The 22,064-nt window shown below is 51.2% G+C and overlaps 1 protein-coding gene across 5 annotated transcripts in view; it reads right to left on the bottom strand.

The window, feature by feature from the left end:
• Positions 1-926: 926 nt before the first annotated feature.
• Positions 927-22,064, bottom strand: part of TSPAN14 (tetraspanin 14) — a 68,989-nt gene continuing 47,851 nt past the window's right edge. For 3 of the 5 annotated variants that reach the window (XM_032141447.2, XM_058436436.1, XM_058436434.1), the window contains exons 3-9: positions 20,656-20,706; positions 18,059-18,205; positions 15,954-16,124; positions 12,929-13,054; positions 11,114-11,158; positions 8,863-8,982; positions 927-7,294 (exon numbers count right to left, since the gene is read on the bottom strand). In XM_032141447.2, coding sequence (XP_031997338.1) covers positions 7,223-7,294; positions 8,863-8,982; positions 11,114-11,158; positions 12,929-13,054; positions 15,954-16,124; positions 18,059-18,205; positions 20,656-20,706 — 732 coding nt within the window. In that variant the 3' untranslated portion in view covers positions 927-7,222. The remainder of the gene's footprint in view (positions 7,295-8,862; positions 8,983-11,113; positions 11,159-12,928; positions 13,055-15,953; positions 16,125-18,058; positions 18,206-20,655; positions 20,707-22,064) is intronic. The other 2 variants (XM_058436435.1, XM_058436438.1) reach the window with 2 other exon arrangements.

The raw sequence follows: 22,064 nt of genomic DNA, 5'->3' as shown, positions 1-22,064 counted from the left end.
AACATTCTTTTACTCCATATAGATTTATGGTTCATTGTGATTTCTCTTTTGAACTGGCTGTTAATCTTAGCAGCACTCTCAATTACTGAGTTAAATAAAATCTTTGACAGGTGTACATGTAATATTTATGAGTCATGCCTTTTTAAAAAAAATTATCTTTAACAGAAGGCACAGGAAGGACCACTACCTCTCAGAGATGGAAAGCCTTGCCATGGTCCACGCAGCACAAAGCCCACCCCAGCCATATCATCCCAGACAGGAAGGGTGTAGCCTGGGCTTGCTTACCTCCAAGGACAGGGTGCTCAGTCCCTCCTAGAGGCCACTTCACTTCTTCCCATATTGGATCACAGCTGTGACTTTAAAACACAGAACGAGTGCAAATCTAAAACTAGAAGAAAACACTATGGTCCTTCCTGCTGACAGCTGAGTGCTTGGGCCTAAATCAGCATCTAGACACGCGGCCTGCAACCCTGGGTTCCGTGCAAAGGCAGTGTGGCTGAATTGGCTGCAGGTGGAATGAGGAGAGAGGCCAACACAGGCTCGCGGTAACGCTTCCACTGCCTCAGAACAAAACCCTGGATTTCCTGACCTTCCAGCAGTCCGTGTGTATCTTCAAATACCAGGTTTTTAGGCCGGGCGCGGTGGCTCACGCTTGTAATCCCAGCACTTTGGGAGGCCGAGGCGGGTGGATCACGAGGTCAGGAGATCGAGACCACGGTGAAACCCCGTCTCTACTAAAAATACAAAAACTTAGCCGGGCGTGGTGGCGGGCGCCTGTAGTCCCAGCTACTCGGAGAGGCTGAGGCAGGAGAATGGCGTGAACCCGGGAGGCGGAGCTTGCAGTGAGCCGAGACTGCGCCACTGCACTCCAGCCTGGGCGACAGAGCGAGACTCTGTCTCAAAAAAAAAAAAAATACCAGGTTTTTCTCAGGCACCAGGGCAAGCCGAGCAAGGCCCACACATGCTAGTCTCACACATGTCCCCCAGCACTGCCCCCAGCTTCCCAGCCCTGCTGAGCTGTCCTCACAGAGACGGACACCCTCCCTCATAGGAGGTGCGGAGAAGCACCCAGTCCCAATCTGAGGCCTCAAGCAAGTCCCAGCACACCCCAGGGCCTCTGTTCTCCTTATGAGTGGGACCAGATGGGGTCCACCAACCGTCCAAATGTGATATCCTGCTGGCTTCAGGGCACATTATCCCCAGCATTGATGTTCACAATAATCCCTTCTCCCCACAGACCATTCCTCCTGGGCCCCAGGCCTCTGTGGCCTACCCTGGCCCCTTGGCAGTTGATGGCCACGCTGCTGCTTCTGGGGGCTCCCAGGCAACTTCGGTTGTGTTGGTTTCTGGTAGGATCTGCACTCCAGGCAAGAAGCAACACCCTACCTTGCCTCCCCACCTCTATGGCACAGAAAGAGAACAAACCTTGAACTCCAAATGCCTGCTGAGGCTTGCCACAGACTTCGAAGCCTTGTTCCTAAAGGGACAGGAAAGTGGATCGTTTTGTTTCAGCATGGTTCAAAGCTTGAGCTATCTGACATGTGACCCAGGCAGCTCTCTCAAAGGGACTGGCAGCCACAGATAAAATTCCCCAATCATTAAAATTATGTTAGCAATAATTCAGGGGATGCATACTAAACAATCTGGATCTTTGTTAGATGCTTTACCCATCTCATTTAATCCTTGAAACAACCTCACGGGGTTAGGAGGTTTTGTCACCTTACAGCCACACACACCAGCAGTGGTCAGGCAACAAGTACACCCCAGCCCTGAGCACCTACTTATTAAAATGTGACTCCACCTCCCAGGAGAACTCCTCTAAAAACAACATTTTTTTCTTACACACTGTAAGAAGTAATTCCAGTAACAAAACTCTGTACTTTTATATATATGTCCTTGTAAGTGCAAAACCCTGCAAAATACTGTAACACTCATCCACAGAAGCACGATGGCAATAGCTGACAGCATCCCCAGCCTTTGTCCCCCTCCTGGAGGATGCTGCATTTCACAGCCGCATGGTTTCAGTGGGATGAAGCATGAGGAGGGGTGTGTCCAGGAGTCCCTTCTCTTGCTGGCTTCACCACCACACCACCCATCGGGGGAGGCTCAGGGTTTGTCTGTGGTAGACTCCTTCCCTCCACCATAGATGAAGGGGACGCTGTGGAAGGCAGAGAAATGGAAACAAGATCCTGTTGACGTCACTGAGCCACTTGGATCAACCCAACCCTGAAACTCACCCCACCTTTGGACTTTCCAGTTTCGGGAGCCAAAACCTCCCCTCATTGTTTAGGCCAGTTTGAATTGGGTTTTCTATTACCTGCAACCGTAAATGGACTCCTCTGGTACAAAGGCAAGGCCCATCTGTTCTTGGCACACTCCTACAACTGACGGCGTGACCGTGAAAATGCACTGTGGATCAGTATATTAAGTAACACTCATAAAATACTATGTAAAATGATTCCATGGGTGTGATGACCTGAGTATATGCATGGACATTTTCAGGAAGGATTCCTAATAGTAGTTACCTCTGGGGAACAGAAGACATACTTTCACTTTTCACTTTACATTCTCTTATGTTCAGATTTTTATTTAAGTGTACTTTTTAAAAAGACTAGTTTAAAAGTTGTTTGAGGTGTCAAAATTACAGTTCAAGGTGATAATTTATTGTGGTAGTTTTTTTTTAAATTTTATTTTTTGAGATGGAGTCTCCTGTCACCCAGGCTGGAGTGCAGTGGCTCCATCTTGGCTCGCTGCAACCTCCACCTCCCGGGTTCAAATGATTCTCCTTCCTCAGCCTCCCGAGCAGCTGAGACTACAGGTGTACACCACCATGCCCGACTAATTTTTGTATTTTTAATAGAAACTGGGTATCATCATGTTGTCCAGGCTGGTCTCGAACTCCTGGCCTCAAGTGATCTGCCCGCCTTAGCCTCCCAAAGTTCTGGGATTACAGGTGTGAGCCACTGCACCCGGCCAGTTGTGGTAGTTATTAAACCATGCATTGGAAGACCCTGCTGGAATATAAGATGCAGAGCACAGAAAGAAAGCTGAGTGAAGAAAGAATTGTTTCGGAGCCTTGTAAGGAACACTCACGTCCTCCTTCTCCAAAGCTGGGCTCCCTGAAGTTGGCAATTTCATCAAAACAGTATCCACTTAAAAGTACCCTTAACTTTTTCTTCCAAAGTTACACAGTAGCCCCAAGTTCTACAATGCCCACTTCATGTTTTCCTGAGGCACCCTGGAGATGCCAAAAGCATTTGAGAATGAACGTGCCTTTTTTTTTTCTTTTTTGAGCCTAGGCTGGAGTGCAGTGGCGTGATCTCGGCTCACTGCAAGCTCCGCCTCCTGGGTTCACATCATTCTCCTGCCTCAGCCTCCCGAGTAGCTGGGACTACAGGCGCCTGCCACCAAGCCCGGCTAATTTTTTTGTATTTTTAGTAGAGATGGGGTTTCACTGTGTTAGCCAGGATGGTGAATGTGCCTTTGATGCAGCCTTGAACAGGAATGGCCAAGCCTTGCCAACTTGATAAGGAGCTAAAAAGGCTCTAAAGGTGTATGGCTCCCCAGATTTCTGGAGGGCATCCAGATGAATGAGAACAGGGCTGCAGGTAGTCACCTGCAGCATCCTCCTGGGCACGATGACAGAGGGAAGTGTCTCTACCAAGATCCATCATGGGGGACAGGTTCCCATAGCCCCGGACACACAACCTAAAAACTGTGGTTCTGTGGACCGACACCCGTATGACCCTAGAGTTGGAAAGGCCCACCTGTGAAGGTCATTCAGCACTCCACCACCCACCCCCAACCAGTACAGCTGAAAGTTCTGGACCAGTGGGTGACAGGCTGATACATCTGACATTTGGGCGGAGACCTTCCCATGACAGCAGGATGCCTCAGGTGCTGGGACCACTGCTGCCTCCCTCCTTTCTCTGCAGTCTATGTTCCTCTGAGACTGTTGGCTGAGAAGCCATCAGGTGGGTTCCCTGATGAGACTGAGACCCTCTCTACTCTGCTGGGAGCCTTCTAACACTGCAGCCACCTACACTCACATGCGTGCCTGTCACTTCCCCAGTGGCCTCTGCATGGAATCTCCCAGAGAAATTCCATGTTCCAGGAAGGTTCTGCAACCATTAATTTTCATTGTTATTCATGGGGAAACCCAGTGCCAGGCTTCTTGTGGACCATGCAGATGGTTTTTCAGCCCAGCCCACAGCCCTGCCCTGTGGGAAGTGGGATTCCCTGGAGGCCAGTGAGGACAGCTGCAGCAGAGTCCTGAGCAGACATACGGGAGAGGTCAGAGAACTGGCGAGCCTGGGCCTCTGAAGCAGAGAAGCAGAGGACATTCAGGAGGTGCAGTGTCTGGTGCTACAGAGGCCGAAGGAAGGCCAGGATAGACAATTGGGATAAGCAGCTTTCAGCTACGTGGGGCATGGTGGGTAGTGGAAAAGAAGAGGTACAGACAGCCCAGATAAGAAGCTGCCTGGGAAGAAAGGGAGGGAGCGATAGGGCCTCGGCAAGTTTTTAGGATGGGGAAAGGAAGGCCAGCGACAGGAAGAGGGGACAGGAAAAATAACGTGGCAAGATCCTGAGAGGGGGTGGACCAGGGTTGAGGAGGGGGTACAGGCAAGACCCCAAGGCTTTAAAGTGAGCATGTGCATGGAGAGGTGAGAAGAGGGTGCAAACGCCACAGCTGGCCTCCAACCAGGGAAGGTGGGGATTCAGGACAGGCCAATGCTGGGTGGGGAGCGCACAGGAGGCCTGCCCTGTGCCTCTGTGATGAGAGCCACGTGCCCGGCTCTCATCCTTGCTTTCTTTCCATTCCTCATCCAACTATTCAGAGTCACATGATATGGCTGAGAACAGCCAGAAGGGTCTATAGTTGAAAGACAAACCCAACTCTGCAAAAGTCGCACCGAGACTTCATCCTAAACCAGGTCTACAGGAATAGATGGGTCAGGCCTGCAGGAGCCTTCCAGGAGCTCTGGCAGGGAGGGTCTGCGGCCACCCACTCCCCCAGGGGAGACTGGGTCAGAGGCATCTAGTGAGGTGGGCACTGCCACCAATCCCCTTCACAGAAAGGCCAGCACACCCAGGACACACAGCTCGTGCAGCGTCAATGCCCAGGCTTCAATCCCGTGTCCCCACTTCTACTCAGTGTCCCCAAGCTCTTCTGCTTGGATCAATAAATAGCATCGCCCAGGGGTGGACAGAAATAACCTAAAACGTTTCCTCTAGACCTATGGAGTTGGAAGTTTCTCCAGCTCTCACTTACAGCGGGGGATAAACCACAAGCCAACTTGTGCTGGCTGTGGCCGGCACACAAGGGTAACTGAAAGTGCTGCCATACAAAATCTTTAAAAAAAAAAAAAAAAAAAAAATCACTCAATGAAATGTAAGTCAGATTGTGCTGATGATGGACTGCCTTTACCATCCACCCTTCTGTAAGGTCTACATACCCTATCCTTTGGTTCCTCTGGCAGCCGCGTTTACCACTGAGATGCTTAGCAATATCTCAATAGTGACCCCAAACAAAAACGACCAAAACAGCATTAATATAAAGATATATTCCATAAAACAGTTTGGCAGTCAAAGAGAAGCATCACACTTCTGAAAAACACAAGCATTCTTCTTCTCCTAGTCTACAGAGAATTGTTAAAAAAAAAAAAAAAGGATAATATAATCATCAACAAACAGCCACCAGTATACACCACACTAGAATGTACACTCCGGCAAGTAACCGAAGGTTGCACTCGATCCCTGAACGATGAGAAGTGGTCCGAACTATGGCAAAGTGTTAGAAAGTAGCCCAGCTAGACAAATGCCCCAGCTATCCCCAGGGGAGTTATTTAGTACTTAAGAAGACTTCATTTCCAAGAGCAGCCCCAGAAAAGCCCTGACAGGAAGGGTGGACCAGTGATCACCGATATCCCATTAGGGGCAGTCACCAGAAACAAAACGCCCGGAGCTTCTGAGCAGCTGCAGCCTGGGGTTGTGGCTAGGCACGGGGTGTGGCTGCAGAAGAACGGCTGTCTCCGGAGAGAGGCAAATGGCAGGCCAGCCAGCCCTGGGTACATGGCCACAAGAGGAGCCCTGGCCAACGGTTTCAGGCTGGCCATCTTGGGCTGGGGCTCCCTGGGCTTGCAGTGGGGAGGGTCAGGATTCAAATTCTGGGTGACAATTTCAGTAGCACCAAGACCAGAAGACAGTGAGGCCACGCTGGGGAGTGGGGGAGTGCTTGTATGTGGGATGCATGGAGGGAGGCTGCAGTATGTGGAGAGGAAAGAGAGGCTGTTGTGGGCTGGTTCTTAAGACACTCAAGGGGACTCAAAGGGTTGGCTCCAGCCATGGACACTATCTAAGGCTGCTCAGAGGAGAATGCTGGAGGAGAGGAAGAGGAAGTGAAATGTTGTGAGAACATTCTTACCCCTATAAATAAACTATTTACACACTTTAAGAAAAGGAGAGCCGGCTCTCAGTGAAGAACCATGCCCACCACCCCACCGGCGCCATCAGGGCTTAATGCTGTCAAGACCAGAGGCAGTTCTGGCGCCAAGAGAACAGCTGGTGGACACAGGGGGACAGTGGACAAGGCACTCCCGTGGCACCAGTCCACGCACTGGCTCAGGCTTACTTCACTTGAACATGGCTGAGGATCCTGCAAACAACCCCTGATATGTGCATGTCCCCGCAGACTGCACTGGCACTCAGAGGCCCAGCGGGGCCACGTCCGCCTCCCGTTATGGGAAGGCCCCAGTGCTGCTTCGCTTGATGGAGAGAGATGCCCTGTCCACGCCTGTGGGTCCCTCTACCCACGGCCCACCCACAGATGTGGATGACCCAAAGCAGATGTCTGGATGCCAGTGGAGAGGGGACCAGGGTGTCCTGCAGACGTGCTTGAGCTGCAGGGGGACTGAGTCAAGCCCTCCTGGCAGCCACAGGAGCCCTCTCTGTCTTTCAGAGTCACCACTCCCACATAAAGACACATTCTCTGTCTCTGGGTAGACTCCAGAGGGATACAGTCACAAGTCTGGGCAGGTAACAAGGGGGACCCTTGGTCTTCAGCACCAGCAAGCAGAAACAGAGAGGTCACGTCACGCTGATGCTGAAGATGGGGCACTGGCTCTGGGGGTGTCGACTCCTCTCCCTCTGGACGTAGGGCTGATGGCAGAGAAAGGCTCTGGCCTCCCAGCGTGGCTCAGCTCGGCTCCCTCAACTCTGCTCCTCAGAAGTGATGGCCGGCCTTCACTGCCTCGATGTCTGAGATCAGGGTCCTCGCCAGGAAGATGCCAAATATCTGAAACCAACACCAGCAGAGTCAGCGGCCATTGCTGGGGCCCAAGGGCAGAGGGCAGGGAGCAGAGGGTGAGGTTGGGACCTCCCACCGCACGCCTCTCCTCACCCCCCAGCTGCGACTGAGGACGTAGAGACAGCACCGCGGAGTGAGTGGCACAGCACAGCCACCCCTCCTGCAAAAAGGGGGTCCTGGCGTCTAGTCTGTTACATCCCCAGAGCCTAGAAGAGGCAAACCACAGGCACCACAAGCAAAACAGACACTCCGTCCTGCCTCCAACATGATTAAGTACGTCACAAGCCATGGGGCAGGACACGCCTGTCCCTGGGTTAAACCAAAAATAACAGGGTCACCCTGACTGGTTCTGATTCTCAAAATAATAAATCTTGAATGTTTCCTGTAAACGTCAATTCCATAATAAAACCAAGGCCATCCCCAATTTTTGCTGTGCTAATGTCTGAAGATCCATCCCAACCTTGGTGAGCAGGGAAATCGTGAGAGGAGACTGATGTTCTACAGATGAACATGAACTTGGTGACCTCTGGAAATGGCTTTTTTTCCCTTTAAACTCTTGTGTGGTTCTAAATTTGACTAGTCAGTCCTTCTAAAGTCTGATTCTTCCCTTGCCTATTTTGCAAATAACTTTTTTCTTTCCTTTTCCAGTTGCTTCCTCCTATTTCTTGTCTTCCTTGAAGGAGGAAGGCATGTGTGAGTGGCTGGTGGCCCTGGGTCCACCTCAGTCACCCTCTTCAAGGCAAAAACAGAGTCAAACACTTTCTAAATGGTGTTATTTTCCACACAAGAACTGCATCAGTGGACCCAGAAGCTGCAGCTTCTTGGAAGCCCTGAACAGCACTGGAAAGACTTCTGGTTTCTCTGATCACTGAATTCTTGACTTTCTCTGCCACTTCTTCTCCTGGCAGTCACCAACCAGCCCAGTCACCCCAAGCCTCACTGCCCGCTCGGCCACCAACATCCTCCCACATGTGAAACCTGGTTCAAATGAACAAGCACAGCCTGGGAGGGGAAAGGATGCCACAAACGGCAGCAGGCCTCAGAGGATGTCTCATGGACAGGGAAGATACCTGACAACTCAAGCCCAGGCGCCAGAGACAGGAGGAGAGGTCCTGGGGCGAGCGCACACACGTGAGCCTCAGGCCACCCTCAGGCCCCAGGTGACCAAGAGTTTCACCTCCCCATCTGCAGCACTTGATGGCCCACCCCGAGCACACTCCTGACCTACCTCCAGATAGGCAGTGACCCTTCTGCAGCCCATCGGGCCCTCTGGAGAGGGCTGCCAATAGGACCTGTGCAGGGCCACCAGCCCCTCCCAGCCTGCCCCCACCCAGAGGGGCCCCCTATAGGTAGCATTTATGGACGCCACCATTCTCTTCCCCAATACATTTACATACATACACTCTCTCAGCCTTGGACACCCAGTTGAATCCTTTTTTTTCTTCTGCAAGGTTCCTTAATACCATACCCAAACTGGACCCATGCACTCTATGTTAAGGGCCCAACCTCAAATGAAAGAAGGCCACCTGCCAATCCTATAGGCTCCTGGGACACACCTGCAACAGCGAGATGGCGATGAAGACGCCAGCCACAATGTAAATGTTCCGCGGGAGCCAGCTTTCCAGCGCCTGGATGCAGCCTTTTGTGAAGATGGACTCATCCCACTTGCTCTTCAGCTGCAGGAAAACACCACAGGGGTCTGAGCCTTTGGCACACATGATGTCTCCATCCTGATCCCCTAGCGAGCTCCGGCAAGGAGCAGGGCAAAGCAGGGTGGGAACAAGGGATCCAGGAGGCAGGCAAGAAGGACTCTCCAGGAGATGCTCATCGGCTCCTCTCAGCCTCTGCCCCTCGCTGGGCACTGTGCCATCGCACCACCTGTCTGACCAAAGGCTCCCTGGCTATTTCCCTTCAGGTCTCCAGAGATTTAAAGACCAACTTTCTCAAGATACCCTTCCCCATCGTCCACATCTGGAGAAAGAGAAGGGGCTTGAAGGCTTGGAGGAAAATGTGCCTTTAAAGGGAGAGAAACCTGGAGAAGGGGGTCCAGAGTCTCCTAAGAAGGGAAGAAGGGTGCTTCTCGGAGCGGGCATCCCACCAGTAAGCTCAGCTCCAGGAGACAGAGCCAGCAGGCAACAGTCACCAGCCAACCGGCTCCCTCCAGTGCTGACCCCGGTGGGGTGTCAGTAACCATCCCAGCACACACCCCAGCCCTGCCCACCCCACACAGGGCAATCGGCCCCAGCCCCCTCACACCTATCAGCCTCCTCCATGGCAACATGATGGAGCATTAGCCCCTAACGTTAGAGGTGTTAGGGGCTAAATTGTGTCCTCAAAATCCATACACTGATGTCCTAACCCCCAGGACCTCAGAAGGTGATTGTATTTGGAGACAGGCTCTTTACAGAGGTAACTATGCTAAAATGAGGCCATCAGGGTGCCCCCTAATCCAATACGAAGAGCATCCTGCTAAGAGGAGATCAGGACACAGACAAGCACAGAGGGGAGCCCACGTGAGGACACAGGGAGAGGACAGCCACCTGCAGCCAGGAGAGAGGCCTGGAACAGACCCTTCCATCACAGCCCTCTGAAGGCACCCACCTCGCCAGCACCTTGACCTTGGACTTCTAGCCTCCAAACTGTGAGAAAATGAATGTCTGCTGTGGCTTAAATTTCTGTCTGTGGTATGCTGTGACAGCAGCCTTAGCAAATTAATATAAGTGGCAAAAAATATCTTAATTAGGGAAGCTGATGTTGATATAGGTTCTTATCTTAGTCCATTCAGGCAACTAGAATAAAATACTATAGATTAGGTGGCTTATAAACAACAGAAATTTATTTCTCACAGTCCTAGAGGCTGGGAAGTTCAAGATCAGGGCACTGGCAAATTCGATGTCGGATGAGGGCCCACTTTCTGGTTCATGGATGGCGCCCTCTCACTGTGTCTTCACACAGTGGAGTGACAAATAAGCTCTCTGGGCCTCTTTCATAAGGTCACTCACCCCACTCATAAGGACTCTGCCCTCATGACCCAATCCCCTCCCCAAGACTCCACCTCTTAAATACCATCACATTGGAGTTTAAGTTCCAACATATGAATTTTGGAGAGACACACATTCAGTTTACAGTAGTTTCTCCCTGTGAAATGCAGGTCCCTAAAGGAGGACAGTCCCCCAAGCTGTAGGGACACATCCCTCGTATCCACGGCTAACAGGAGGGGTCTCTGCAGATTCCTCGAGACTCCTCCCTTTTAGAACAGCAGTCATTCATATCACCAAAGACCACTAGAACAAGGACTGGAGTAGGGTAGGTTCTTCCTTCTCTTTGCATCCAAGAGCATACTCCCTACAGCCTAAAGGAAGTCCTGGAAGACAGAGCCTCGCCCTTGCCCCAGGCCTGCCTCCCTCTTTGTCACCACTGCCTCCACACAGAGGCCAGACCAAGGCACATACACTCCTGCAGCTGTCCCCTTAACGAGAGACGTCTTCTGGGATGCCAATGAGCCTCCTAAAAATGCAGTCTTTGTCCCTCGAAACTTCCATCCCACCTCTTTAAATGTAGCAACTCCTAGTTGCTGGGACTGCAGCTCACAAGGCTTAGAATCACCATTACTGTTCCCAGGAGTCCTGCCACCAGCTCAGGAAGCAGTGTGTGTGACCCTGTGCCCATGCTCAGCTTAGGTGGCATCAGGAGCTTCACTGACCTGAGTTTTCCCACTTCAATTTGCACTTGTGCTAAATCAGAATGTTGAACCATAGGGAATAAAACCTAAAGAACTCTTCAAGTTGTATACATGGGAGTTCTCACCTGAATCCTGACATCATATCCACACTGTGTGTTCACAACTTTTTGCTGCAAAAAAAGCAGAAAAATTAGTTGCTTTTGGTGTCTCAAGAAGCTGGTGGTAAAAGGCTCTAGTAAAGTCACAACTAGCAAACATTTGTGCAAATTCCATTACAGCTCATGTCCTTCAATCACACCACCAACTAATCCTTCAGGCCAGGACAGGGTGGCAAACTTTCTCTGTGAAGGGCTAGAGAGGGAGTATTTCAGACACAGACTCAATTCCGCTTTTGTTGCATGATAGCCGGCACTGACAGTCTGTAAACAAACAGGAATGGCTGTATTTCAAGAAAACTTTATGGACACTGAAATTTGAATTTCATATAATTTTCATGTACCACAAAATATTATTCTTCTTTTATTTCCAACCATTTAAAAATATCTGAATGCATTCTTAACTCACAGGTCATGGAAAAACAGCAGGCCAGATTTGGCCTGGGGGCCACAGTTTGCTAGGAGGTAAGACCTATAGTTGGAGGTAAGAACGATATGTGCTAAACGCAACACTTACAAGACAGGTACATTTCACAGTCGCAGTGGAGACCTCAGAAGAGCTGTGCAGCTTCAGCAAATCTGAGCCTCTCCTGGGCTGCAGAACTTGCCCATATAATAGTGGTGATGCTCTGCCTTCTCAAAGCCCATAACCCAGGACCAGGCTTTGCATAACTGCACCGAGAGCTGGCAACTGGCCCAGTTCTACTCAGGCTCAGTTGAGGCAAAATTCAGAGCTCCTTCACAGGTTACCCCAAGAACCCAGCTTCTGGAACTCAAGGACATTGGCCTTGGATTGGGAATGCCAATAGGTAAAGAAAGGACAGGACAGGCGCAGTGGCCCACATCTGTAATCCCAGCACTTTGGGAGGCTAAGATGGGCAGATCGCTTTGAGCCCAGGAGTTCAAGACCAGCCTGGGCAACATGGTGAAACCCCATCTCTACAAAAAATACAAAAATTAGCCAGATGTGGTGCTCAAGCCTGTGGTCCCAGCTACTTGGGAGGCTGAGGCCAGAGAATTGCTTGAGCCCAGGGAAGCAGTGGTTGTACAGTGAGCTGAGATCGCACCACTGCACTCCAGCCTGAGTGACAGAGTGAGACACTGTCTCTAAAATAAAACCAAATAACAACAACAAAAAAAAAAGACAGAAAATAATTAGCCGGGTGCAGTGGTGTGCACCTGTAATCCCAGCTACTCAGGAGGCTGAGGCAGGAGAATCGCCTGAACCCAGGAGACAGAGGTTCCAGTGAGCCAAGATCATGCCACTACATTCCAGCCTGGGCAACACAGCAAGACCTTATCTCAAAAATGAAAGAAAGAAAGATAGACAGACAGAAAAGAAAAGAAAAGAAAAGAAAGAAAAAAGAAAAATAATTCTCCACTACTGTTCCCCAGTTAATGATGTGTACCCACAGCCCCCGTGCACTGTTGAGTTCTAGGAATCTGCTCCAGAAAAAGGACAGTGAAGAGGGCTAAGTGGGCCTTATTTCACTCACAGCTCTTGGCCAGCTACCACGCGTGACAGCCCTCCAGGTAGAAATAATACTGTTTTTCTCCTGCCTCACCCAGAACACCAAGGCCAGGGTGGATCATGCAAGCAGTGTTCCTAGAATGTATACCTATCGGATTTCAGAGCTGAGGCAGCCTCGAGGAGGGCGTGGAGAGAGCACACCCACTCCTCAGACCTCCATGACAGAGAAGTATCCCAGAGCACTGGAGGAGTCAGGAAAGCTGCTGGGCTTCAGGAAGGGCGGGCTCCCTGCGCCCCAGCACAAGCCCACTCACCGCAGGATCTGGCACGCAGCAGGAGAAGGGGACCCCACACTTCTCTCGGCTGTAACTGGCACCACTGCAATTGAAGTAGACGTTGAGGTCCCAGTCTTCAGGGCCATATGCGCCACAGCACTGGTTCTGCAACCACAAAAGCCAGAATTGTTAGGGGCTCCAAGACAGGGCCATGGCTGCTCAGCATAGGGCATCATTCATAGTGATGCCAGGCTAAGTCTGCCGGCATCTACCATGCAGAGAAATCAAGGCCCGCTCCCTACCTCCCATGTGCAGAGATGCTAAGCTGGCAACCCAGGCAGCCCTGTAAGAAGAAAACAGCCAGGCGTAGTAGCTCAGGCCTATAACCTCAGCGACTCGGGAAGTTGAGGTGGGAGGATGGTTTGAGCCCAGGAGTTGGAAACAAGTCTAGGCAACACAGCAGGATCCCCACCCCCAATCAGAAAGAAAGGAAAGAGAGAAAGAAAAAAGAGGAGAGAGAGAGAGAGAGACAAAGGACCTGCCCTTTTGATGTGTTAAATAAAATAATAAAAACAAAAAGGAAATAGCAGTGAAGGTATCTCCAGGCCATGGTGTCTCCTCTGTCCAACCCACATGGCTGGCTCAGTGGAGCCATCTGGCCCCATTGCCGGGCACAACATACCCAGCCTTGGCCCTCCTTAGCAGGGAGCTTGCCCTTCTTCCCAGCCTCCTCAAAGGAGATGCCTCCTTCCAGTCTCCTCAGGATAGGAGAGTGGCCTCCTCTCCTTTGTGGCCCCCTCGGCACCTTGGTGTGGTCCTCTACTTGCCACAAGAGAACACTTCCTAGGGTGCAGTGTTCTTCCTCCCTGAGAAACTTGCAAGCGAATTCCCCTTTTCACCCCTTTACAAAAAACAGCTGCTAAGTGTCTGCTTCTGAGGAAAGAGGTCTGATGAGGGTGAAAGGTAACACAATCAAAGCTCTGCCCCACACCTGGGGACTCTGCCCTCCCCTTCCTATCATCTGGTGTGGCTACAAAGAAAATCCTTATTTGACTAAAAAATTTGTAAAATCCAAACACTGAAAGCATCATTGTGAAGTTGACAGTGTCTCTTCCCCTGAATAACTTTTCTGCATTTGCCCTTACAGCTGACATAGTTATGGCAATAATCACAACAAATGACAACAGTGATTTCTGGTTGGTTGGTTTGTTTTGCTTACTTCTCAGGTAAAATTGTCTCCCCCACACCACCACTGTTCACTTGCTTTAGTGATTACCTGAAACTTCACTCCAAGGAAGCTCTGTAATTTACTGAATCCCTCCCCTGGGAAGCTTTTTTTTTTTTTTTAATTTATTTATTTTATCTTTTTTTTGAGACGGAGTCTCGCTCTGTTGACCAGGCTGGACTGCAGTGGCGTGATCTCGGCTCACTGCCAGCTCTGCCTCCCAGGTTCACACCATTCTCCTGCCTCAGCCTCCCGAGTAGCTGGGACTACAGGTGCCCACCACCACGCCCGGCTAATTTTTGTATTTTTAGTAGAGATGGGGTTTCACCGTGTTAGCCAGGATGGTCTCGATCTCCTGACCTTGTGATCCACCTGCCTCAGCCTCCCAAAGTGCTGGGATTACAGGCATGAGCCACCGCACCCGGCCAGAAGTTTTATTTTTAAAAGAAAAGAAGTCAATGGAGAAAACTATGTTTTTAAGGCAATGCAGGGATGAACCACAACCTAGCATGCTGAGACCAGCAAGCCAAGACTATGTGAAAATGAAAAGAGGACGGTGGCACTGAACAGAAAAGAAAGGAGAGGTATCAAAACATGGCTGGGATTTGGTGACTTTCACAGACTAATACCCATTAGTAATAACAATACAGGCAGGGTCTTTGGTCCCATAAATGGGTTTTGCTGGATCCCGTAATACATAAAACAAAGGTGAACAAGTTTTGGTTAATAATGAGAGTGAATCATAGATTTTTTTTTTTTTTTTGAGACGGAGTCTCGCTCTGTCGCCCAGGCTGGAGTGCAGTGGCGCAGTCTCGGCTCACTGCAAGCTCCGTCTCCCGGGTTCACGCCATTCTCCTGCCTCAGCCTCTCCGAGTAGCTGGGACTACAGGCGCCCGCCACCACGCCCGGCTAATTTTTTGTATTTTTAGTAGAGACGGGGTTTCACTGTGGTCTCGATCTCCTGACCTCGTGATCTGCCCGCCTCGGCCTCCCAAAGTGCTGGGATTACAAGCGTGAGCCACCGCGCCCGGCCGAATCATAGATTTTTAATGGTTTCTGATTTATTTTCTTCTCAAAACCAAAGTGTTCCACATGAAAAGTTCTTAAGGAAGCTGGGCTTTCTGTCAGCACACAGATCAAACAAGAACCTTGCACTGCACAGGCTGACATGGCCAAGGAGTGGGTTCCTCCCCAGGGGGCTGTGACAGCTGTGGTCCAAGCCTCCAGGTGAAGCCACACATGAGACAGATAAGAGGGATGGGGACCAGATGGAGTAAAGGCCACAGCCTGGGACTGCTTAGACAAACCCCTGGGCACATATTCCAGGGAGGTCACATTCCACTAGATCTGACCAAGCTTCCTCCAGGCAGCCCTGGCTTCTTAAACAGGAAGGGGAAAAGGTCCCAGGGAGGAAGGGGAAAAGGTCCCGGGGAGGAAGGGGATAGGAATAGCATCAGACGGTGAGTCATGAGCCGGGCGGAAGAAGCTGTGCCTCATGGTATGCAGTGCCTAAGGAGGATTGCAGCTGGTGTGGCTATTGGACAGGATTGGAAAGACCTAGGGCCGAAAGAGGAGGGCCAGGCACGGGGGTGGGTGGCCTCCGGTGCAGCTGGACTTGCCTGCCCAATCCCAATGGGAAAGGACTGGCCCACCAGGCAACCACAAGCCAGCAAAGTGGAACAGACCAGAGGTGGGGTGGCTTGTTCCACGGCCTCCCTGCTGTCTGCCAAGCTGCAGGCAGAAAACCCACAGAGAAGGCCTGGTGCCCCTGCTAGACTCAGCTCCGAGTAGCACAGGGAGGTGTGTGCTCTATCAGGGGCCCGCTGGGGAGGTGCTTACAGCTTTCTGAAGGGAGTCGATGAGGTTCTGCAGGTCGATATCGTCCCGGTAGGACTTGATGTTGCTCTCGAAGAACTCCCGGAACCGGTCCCTCACCCAGTCCTGGAACAGGAAGGCCAGCACCGCCACAGCCAGCTCCAGGAAGAAGATGAGCACGATGGTGCCACAGAACTGCAGGGGAAGGGGACGGGAGCATGAGTCACCACCCCACCAGCCTGCACCCCCACACACATAACCCCACCTGATCCAGAACCACCATCCTCAGCAGAGCGTGGGCTCTGCACCTGAGAGTCCCACATCGGGGCCCTATAACCCCACACTTAGTAAGCTGGGTGACTCTGCGCAACTTCGCTTCATCTGTAAAAAGGGGCTATTTATCCCTACCCATGTCACTGCATTGCTGATAACACTCAAATGAGTGAAAAAGTGTGAGAAAGCTCCAAGCCAATGTGTCAATCATTTGCTATGAAGCAGCCCTCCTCCCTGGACAAGGAGGAAACCCTATCACAGGAATGAATGGCTGTCCTACTCCAGCAGTTCCACCTGGACCCTCCAGGGTGGCATCCTGGGGTGTCGGCTCCTTTAGGACAGACACTGTGCCCAAGACACTATCTGATGACTCCCCACTACACACACAAAACCATCAAGTGCCTACGTATCTGTTACCTCACTTTAGGGATGAGGAAACTATGGCTATGTCACTAGGTACATAGCTTGCCTGAGGTCACATAGTTCATGCAGGACATGTGAGTTCCTTGCAGGGCTCTTTACAATTCCGGAAGTGCCAATGTTATCTGTACCAACTCTGCATGAAAGTACATGATCGTCAGCATAAAGACCCCTCCAGAAGCTCTCAGCTGCCCCCGGCCACAAGCAGTGGTGGCATTCTGCAAGGGGCCAGTGCAGCCACAGGTCCACATCCCATCAGGGCAGACTCCCAGCCTGCAGTCTGTGCTCTTACAGACATTATCACTGGCCATATAAGACACTAAGCAGCTTGCCACAACCGGCAAATTTGGAGTAATCTTTCAAAGTAAGAAAAAGCATACACATGGCCGGGTGCGGTGGCTCACACCTGTAATCCCAGCACTTTGGGAGACCGAGGCGGGAGGATCACGAGGTCAGGAGATCAAGACCATCCTGGCTAACACGGTGAAACCCCGTCTCTACTAAGAATACAAAAAAAAATTAGCCGGGCATGGTAGCAGGCGCCTGTAGTCCCAGTTACTCGGGAGGCTGAGGCAGGAGAATGGTGTGAACCCGGGAGGCAGAGCTTGCAGTGAGCCGAGATCACGCCACTGCACTCCAGTCCAGTCTGGGCGACAGAGCGAGACTCGGTCTCAAAAAAAAAAAAAAAAAAAGAAAAGAAAAGAAAAAGAAAAAGGAAACACATGCATGCACACAAGGCCTGCCAAAACGTAATCTCTGTTCACATAAAAGCAAGATGCTAAACATAGCTTTTTTTTTTTTCCCAGAGAAAAAAATTAGGAAAAAAAGCCCATAGCTGCTTTTAAAATTACGTCCAGGGAAAAGAAAGCTTGAGCTAATCAAGTCAACAATATACTGCAAAATATGATAATGTGTTTTCCCCACCAGGTGTTATTTAACTGAATAAATCTAAAAATGAATTTGTATTTAAATATAAAACTAAACTCTTAGTAATCTGCAGTTCTGCCAGGAAATTTGGGATTCTGACTTGTACATCCAACAGACTCACACATCCTTGGAGGAGGGAAATGATTTAAAGTTACTTGCAACATATTTTGATCTTAGCCAGGAAGGGCAAAGGACAGTAGCAAACAAACAATTCTTTCAGAACCTCTGAAGGAAGATAAAAGGCAAAGGAGCGGGGAGTAGAGCTGGCCTATAGGCAGCTGGCTCCTCCCACCCAGGGCTAAAAGCCAGAGGAGACCTAATTCTCCTGTCGGGAGGAACCAGCTTCTCTAGACAGTAGAGTGCAAAGGGCTGCATCCTGCTCCCAGGCAGGGGCCTGGGGGAGACTCCTAAGAGCTGCCACCTGCTCTGACCAGGTAACATATAATCCTGCCCAGCAGAGCCTGCACCCCATTCCATCCTATCCCACTCTTGTCTCTGTGGCCACTCACAAAGTTGAGCAGGCAGATATTCTCCCGCAGAGCCCCCACGCAGCCGGCGAACCCCAGGGTGAACATCACCACGCCCACCATCAGGACCAGCACCACAGGGTCGATTCCATGCATCCGGGTCACTTTGGTGAGGTCGGACAGCACACCCTGAAAGAGACAGAGAAAGCAGGGCAGCATTGGCCCAGAAGGGGAGTCAAGGATGCTGCCCTGGGGGGTGCAGGTGGTACTGAAAACAGGGACTTGCCTCCCCAGGCTCAGTCTTCTTGTTGACAGCCAGGCCAGAGTCCGGCCCCATCCATGCCCTTAGGGGCCCCTCCGATCAGGAGATCCCTGCCCACCTCAGGTCCCAGAAAGTGTTCCTGGCCTCCACCTACGCTGCGAGTTCCTCCTAGGCAGCCACCAGGCTTCTTCTGCAGCCTGTGGGGTGACTATTCCAGGCCTGGAGGGAAACAGGGCCCTGTGGCCCGTGGTCAAACTGGTCACCCAGCTGGCTAACCTTGTTGGTCCCCCAATTTGGCACCTAATTAATGAAGAACACTACTCTTCTGAGATGAAAACAGCCTCAATATGAACACTCTTGTAGAAAACACGCCCAAGGGCAGGCCAAAGCAGTGCTGCCCATAGAAGTTTCTACACCAATGGAGGTGTTTTAGACTATACCCCCACTGTCTGGCCATAGGTGTCGTGGAGCGCTTAAAATGTGGCTAGTGAGACAGAAGGACTGAATTTTAATTTATATTCAATTTCGATTTAAATATAAACACAGACAGTCACACAATGGGCAGAGCAGTTCCATAGGGTTTGTAAAATGCCAAGGGGGAAGCTAAGCCCTACAGACTGAGTCATGTAGCATGTCTGCAATTCTGTTTCTTAGATTATGGTTGAACTAAGGGACTGGAGAGACCACAGCCCCACTTCCAGTCACTGATCTCTGTTATGGTTTAACTGCCTCCTTCATTGTTCTTTACTAACTCAGATCAGATACCATCTAAGACCTAGGGACAATTACATCTTCAGTGTGGAATGTTAAACATACCTTTCCTGAAAGAAAAAGACCGCCTCAACTAATCAGAACATTGTGACTAAGCATCAAGACATACGTAGGTGTCTGGGCATTGCGGCTCACGTCTGTAATCCCAGCACTTTGGGAGGCCGAGGAGAGAAGATCACTTGAGGCCAGGAGTTCAAGACCTGCCTGGCCAACATGGCAAAACCCCATCTCTACCTACAAATACAAAAATTAGCCAGGCATGGTGGCACATGCCTCTAATCCCAGCTATTTGGGAGGGTGAGGCACAAGAATCTCTTGAACCCGGGAGGCGGAGGTTGCAGTGAGCCAAGATCCAGCCACTGCGCTCCGGCCTGGGCAACAAAGCCTCTGTCTGGCTTTGGCTAGATAAATGATCCCAAGCTCCTACACTTCGAACAGGAAGGCTGACTTCCGTTCTTTGGAATTTGTGCTTCCTGGGTAGGCCTGTCCTCAACATGTGTGCTTGAATAAACTCTCTCTAAACTAGGTTCTGGCCTTTTTAATTATTTTAGATCGACAGATTCAAAGGAATTGTAGTAGCCAGCTCCACACTCAGGGCCACGCCCAGTTAGGCGGCTGCAGTCCCAGGGGCAGCCACACGGTGGTGCTGTGAGGCACACATTGAACCTGCTTCTGGGTCACTGGGGCAAAGGGACATGTAACCCAGCTCTTGCCCTTCAGGGGTTCACAGGCCACTCTGAAGGTGCCCAAACCTGGAGGTGGGCCTTATCCAGTTCCTAAGACCATGGCAGGAAAGCCTGCAGACCTAGGTTCTCCTGCCTCCTCCTGCTGGAAGCGAAGGGAGGTTCCACTGAAGGAAGAAGGCCTGGGCCCAAGACGCTAGAGGAAGCTTTAGTCCTGGCTCTTTCTGGCCAGGCCTGCTCCACCTTACTGCTTCCCTCCCCTTCTCTCTTCCCTCCCTGGCCCTTTTCAGCCCTCACCGCCTCCCCAGCACCCCTGCCACGGGGCAACAAGCAGCAGCACAGCCCCACCCTGCCCATATCCAGTCTCATCCCCTTCCTGGAGCTGCAACTGCCCCATGTCCTTCCCGACAGTAGAAGCCAGGTCTCCACTCCTCCCCTCTCCTCTTGAGGCTGGGCAAGGAGGCCCAGAGGTGCTTTTTAAAGGCCCACCCCTGCCCCACAGGGCATCCTGGGGGCATGTCACCCAGCCCCGCTCCCTGCTTTTTCTCATCCTGGAATGTTATGGGCTTCAACAATAAGCATGCCTGTGTTCAGGGTCCTGCCTGCTTGCTCCCAGAGGCACACACAGGGTCAGGAAGCTGGATTGCCCCAAGCCTGCTCTGGGCACAGCTGCAGACAAAAGCTGAGCTCTCCACATCCACAGGGCTCAAAACCCAACCAGCCCAGCCCATGCCTCCAGCAGCCAACACTATCATGTGGGCAGAGTACGCAAGAGCTGTGTCTGTAAAGATTGACAACTATACACCTTGACACTGCAGAAGTAATGCCTGTTGTCAGGGAACAGATTGGAGGAAGGAAAATGAAGTCCAACGAATCTGGTTTTGGCTGCCTCAAGCTCAGTGTCCTGTGACAGTTAAACCTACCTTTTCGCTCCATGCCCACAGCCCGACTCCAAGGAAGACAACTCCAGCCAACTAAGCGGGGCAGAGGAAAGAGACAGAGAAGGAAGTTAGGTTGGAAACCAGCACTGTGAACATGCTTCATAGAGCAAAGTCCACACTGTCAGGTAGGGCATGCTCCTAGCTCACATCCCACATGGCCCCTCAGGCCCTGCAGATGACAGATAACCTGAACCTACCTTCCTGAATATCTGGACAAACTCTTTCAACCTCAGATGACCCTACGCCCCAGGGAGGGAAGAGGAAAAGATCTCAGAGCAGACTCCACCCTGGAGAGACTATGGGTCACAGACATCAGGCTGTGCCGCTTCTTCCCCTTTCTGCAACCTTGAACTCATTTCAGTCACTATCTGGTGTATACGAAGACATCACCCCTTGGGAGGGCTGACCCAGGTCCCCTCAGAGGTTCCCAATGCAGGATGAGGCTGCATAGGACCAGGCACCACCACAGGGTGAGGATGGGGGGAAACAGCCCAGCATCTCTGCCACACACCCCAGCTCTCCAGCCCTGGAGACAGACTCCAGGCACAGATAAGCAGCTACCCAGCGGCCCAGACCATTCACTGGCCAGGGCTGAGCCTCCTCCCCACTGTATCTATACTGAGCAGGCGGCGCATCTATGCTCAGGAAAGGCTGGGTTTTTAGCTAGAGAATGAAAATAGGCCTGCTCTAAGCAATGAGCTCGCCCCAGAGGAGAAGCACCCCCAACCCCAACTTCCCACCTGCAGGAACCCACACCCTATGTGCACCACAACAGAAAGGGGTCCACCCAAATACATCACACAGGTTCCTGAACCAGGGAGGGCTTTTCCATATAGAACAAAACACAACGTGGGCTCTGCTAATAAAGCTGCCTCCTGTTTTTCTGTGACTACTTTACACCACACTGGCATTTCACTGCCATTTATCACCATCTCATGATAGATAACAGGACCACGCTTCTCTATGACTACCAGGAATCTCAAGCCTTGAGCCACTTCTGCCTATTTTACTCAATAACTAGCCCCAGGGGCTAGAATGGAAAGAAAGGGCTCAAGGAAAGCCCCAGGAAGTCTCACCGAACCTGAAAGTGGTCTGTGATCCAACCTCTTCTGGATCACAGATCACTTTCAGAAAATGCACACATGCCCAGTATTTTGTAGGAAATTTTAGAGGGGTCACAGCTTCCCACTGCTGGCTCCCACAATGGTCTGTGAACACTAAGTAAAGAACCTCCACCAAGAACCAATCCCTCCATTTTACAAAAGCAGAGCACTGGGGCCCAGGGAGGGCCAAGACCAAAATGCCAGGCAGTGGGGAGAAGGGCTGAATCATAAGTCTCAGTTCATTCATTCACTCCTCACTCATTCATTCAACAAATATTCAAAGAGTAC

The sequence above is a fragment of the Hylobates moloch genome, unplaced genomic scaffold (genome assembly GCF_009828535.3).
Source record: "Hylobates moloch isolate HMO894 unplaced genomic scaffold, HMol_V3 SCAFFOLD_3, whole genome shotgun sequence".
NCBI lineage: Eukaryota > Metazoa > Chordata > Mammalia > Primates > Hylobatidae > Hylobates > Hylobates moloch.
The sequence above is the reverse complement of the archived record's forward strand: the minus strand, read 5'-3'. Positions and strand labels throughout refer to the sequence as shown.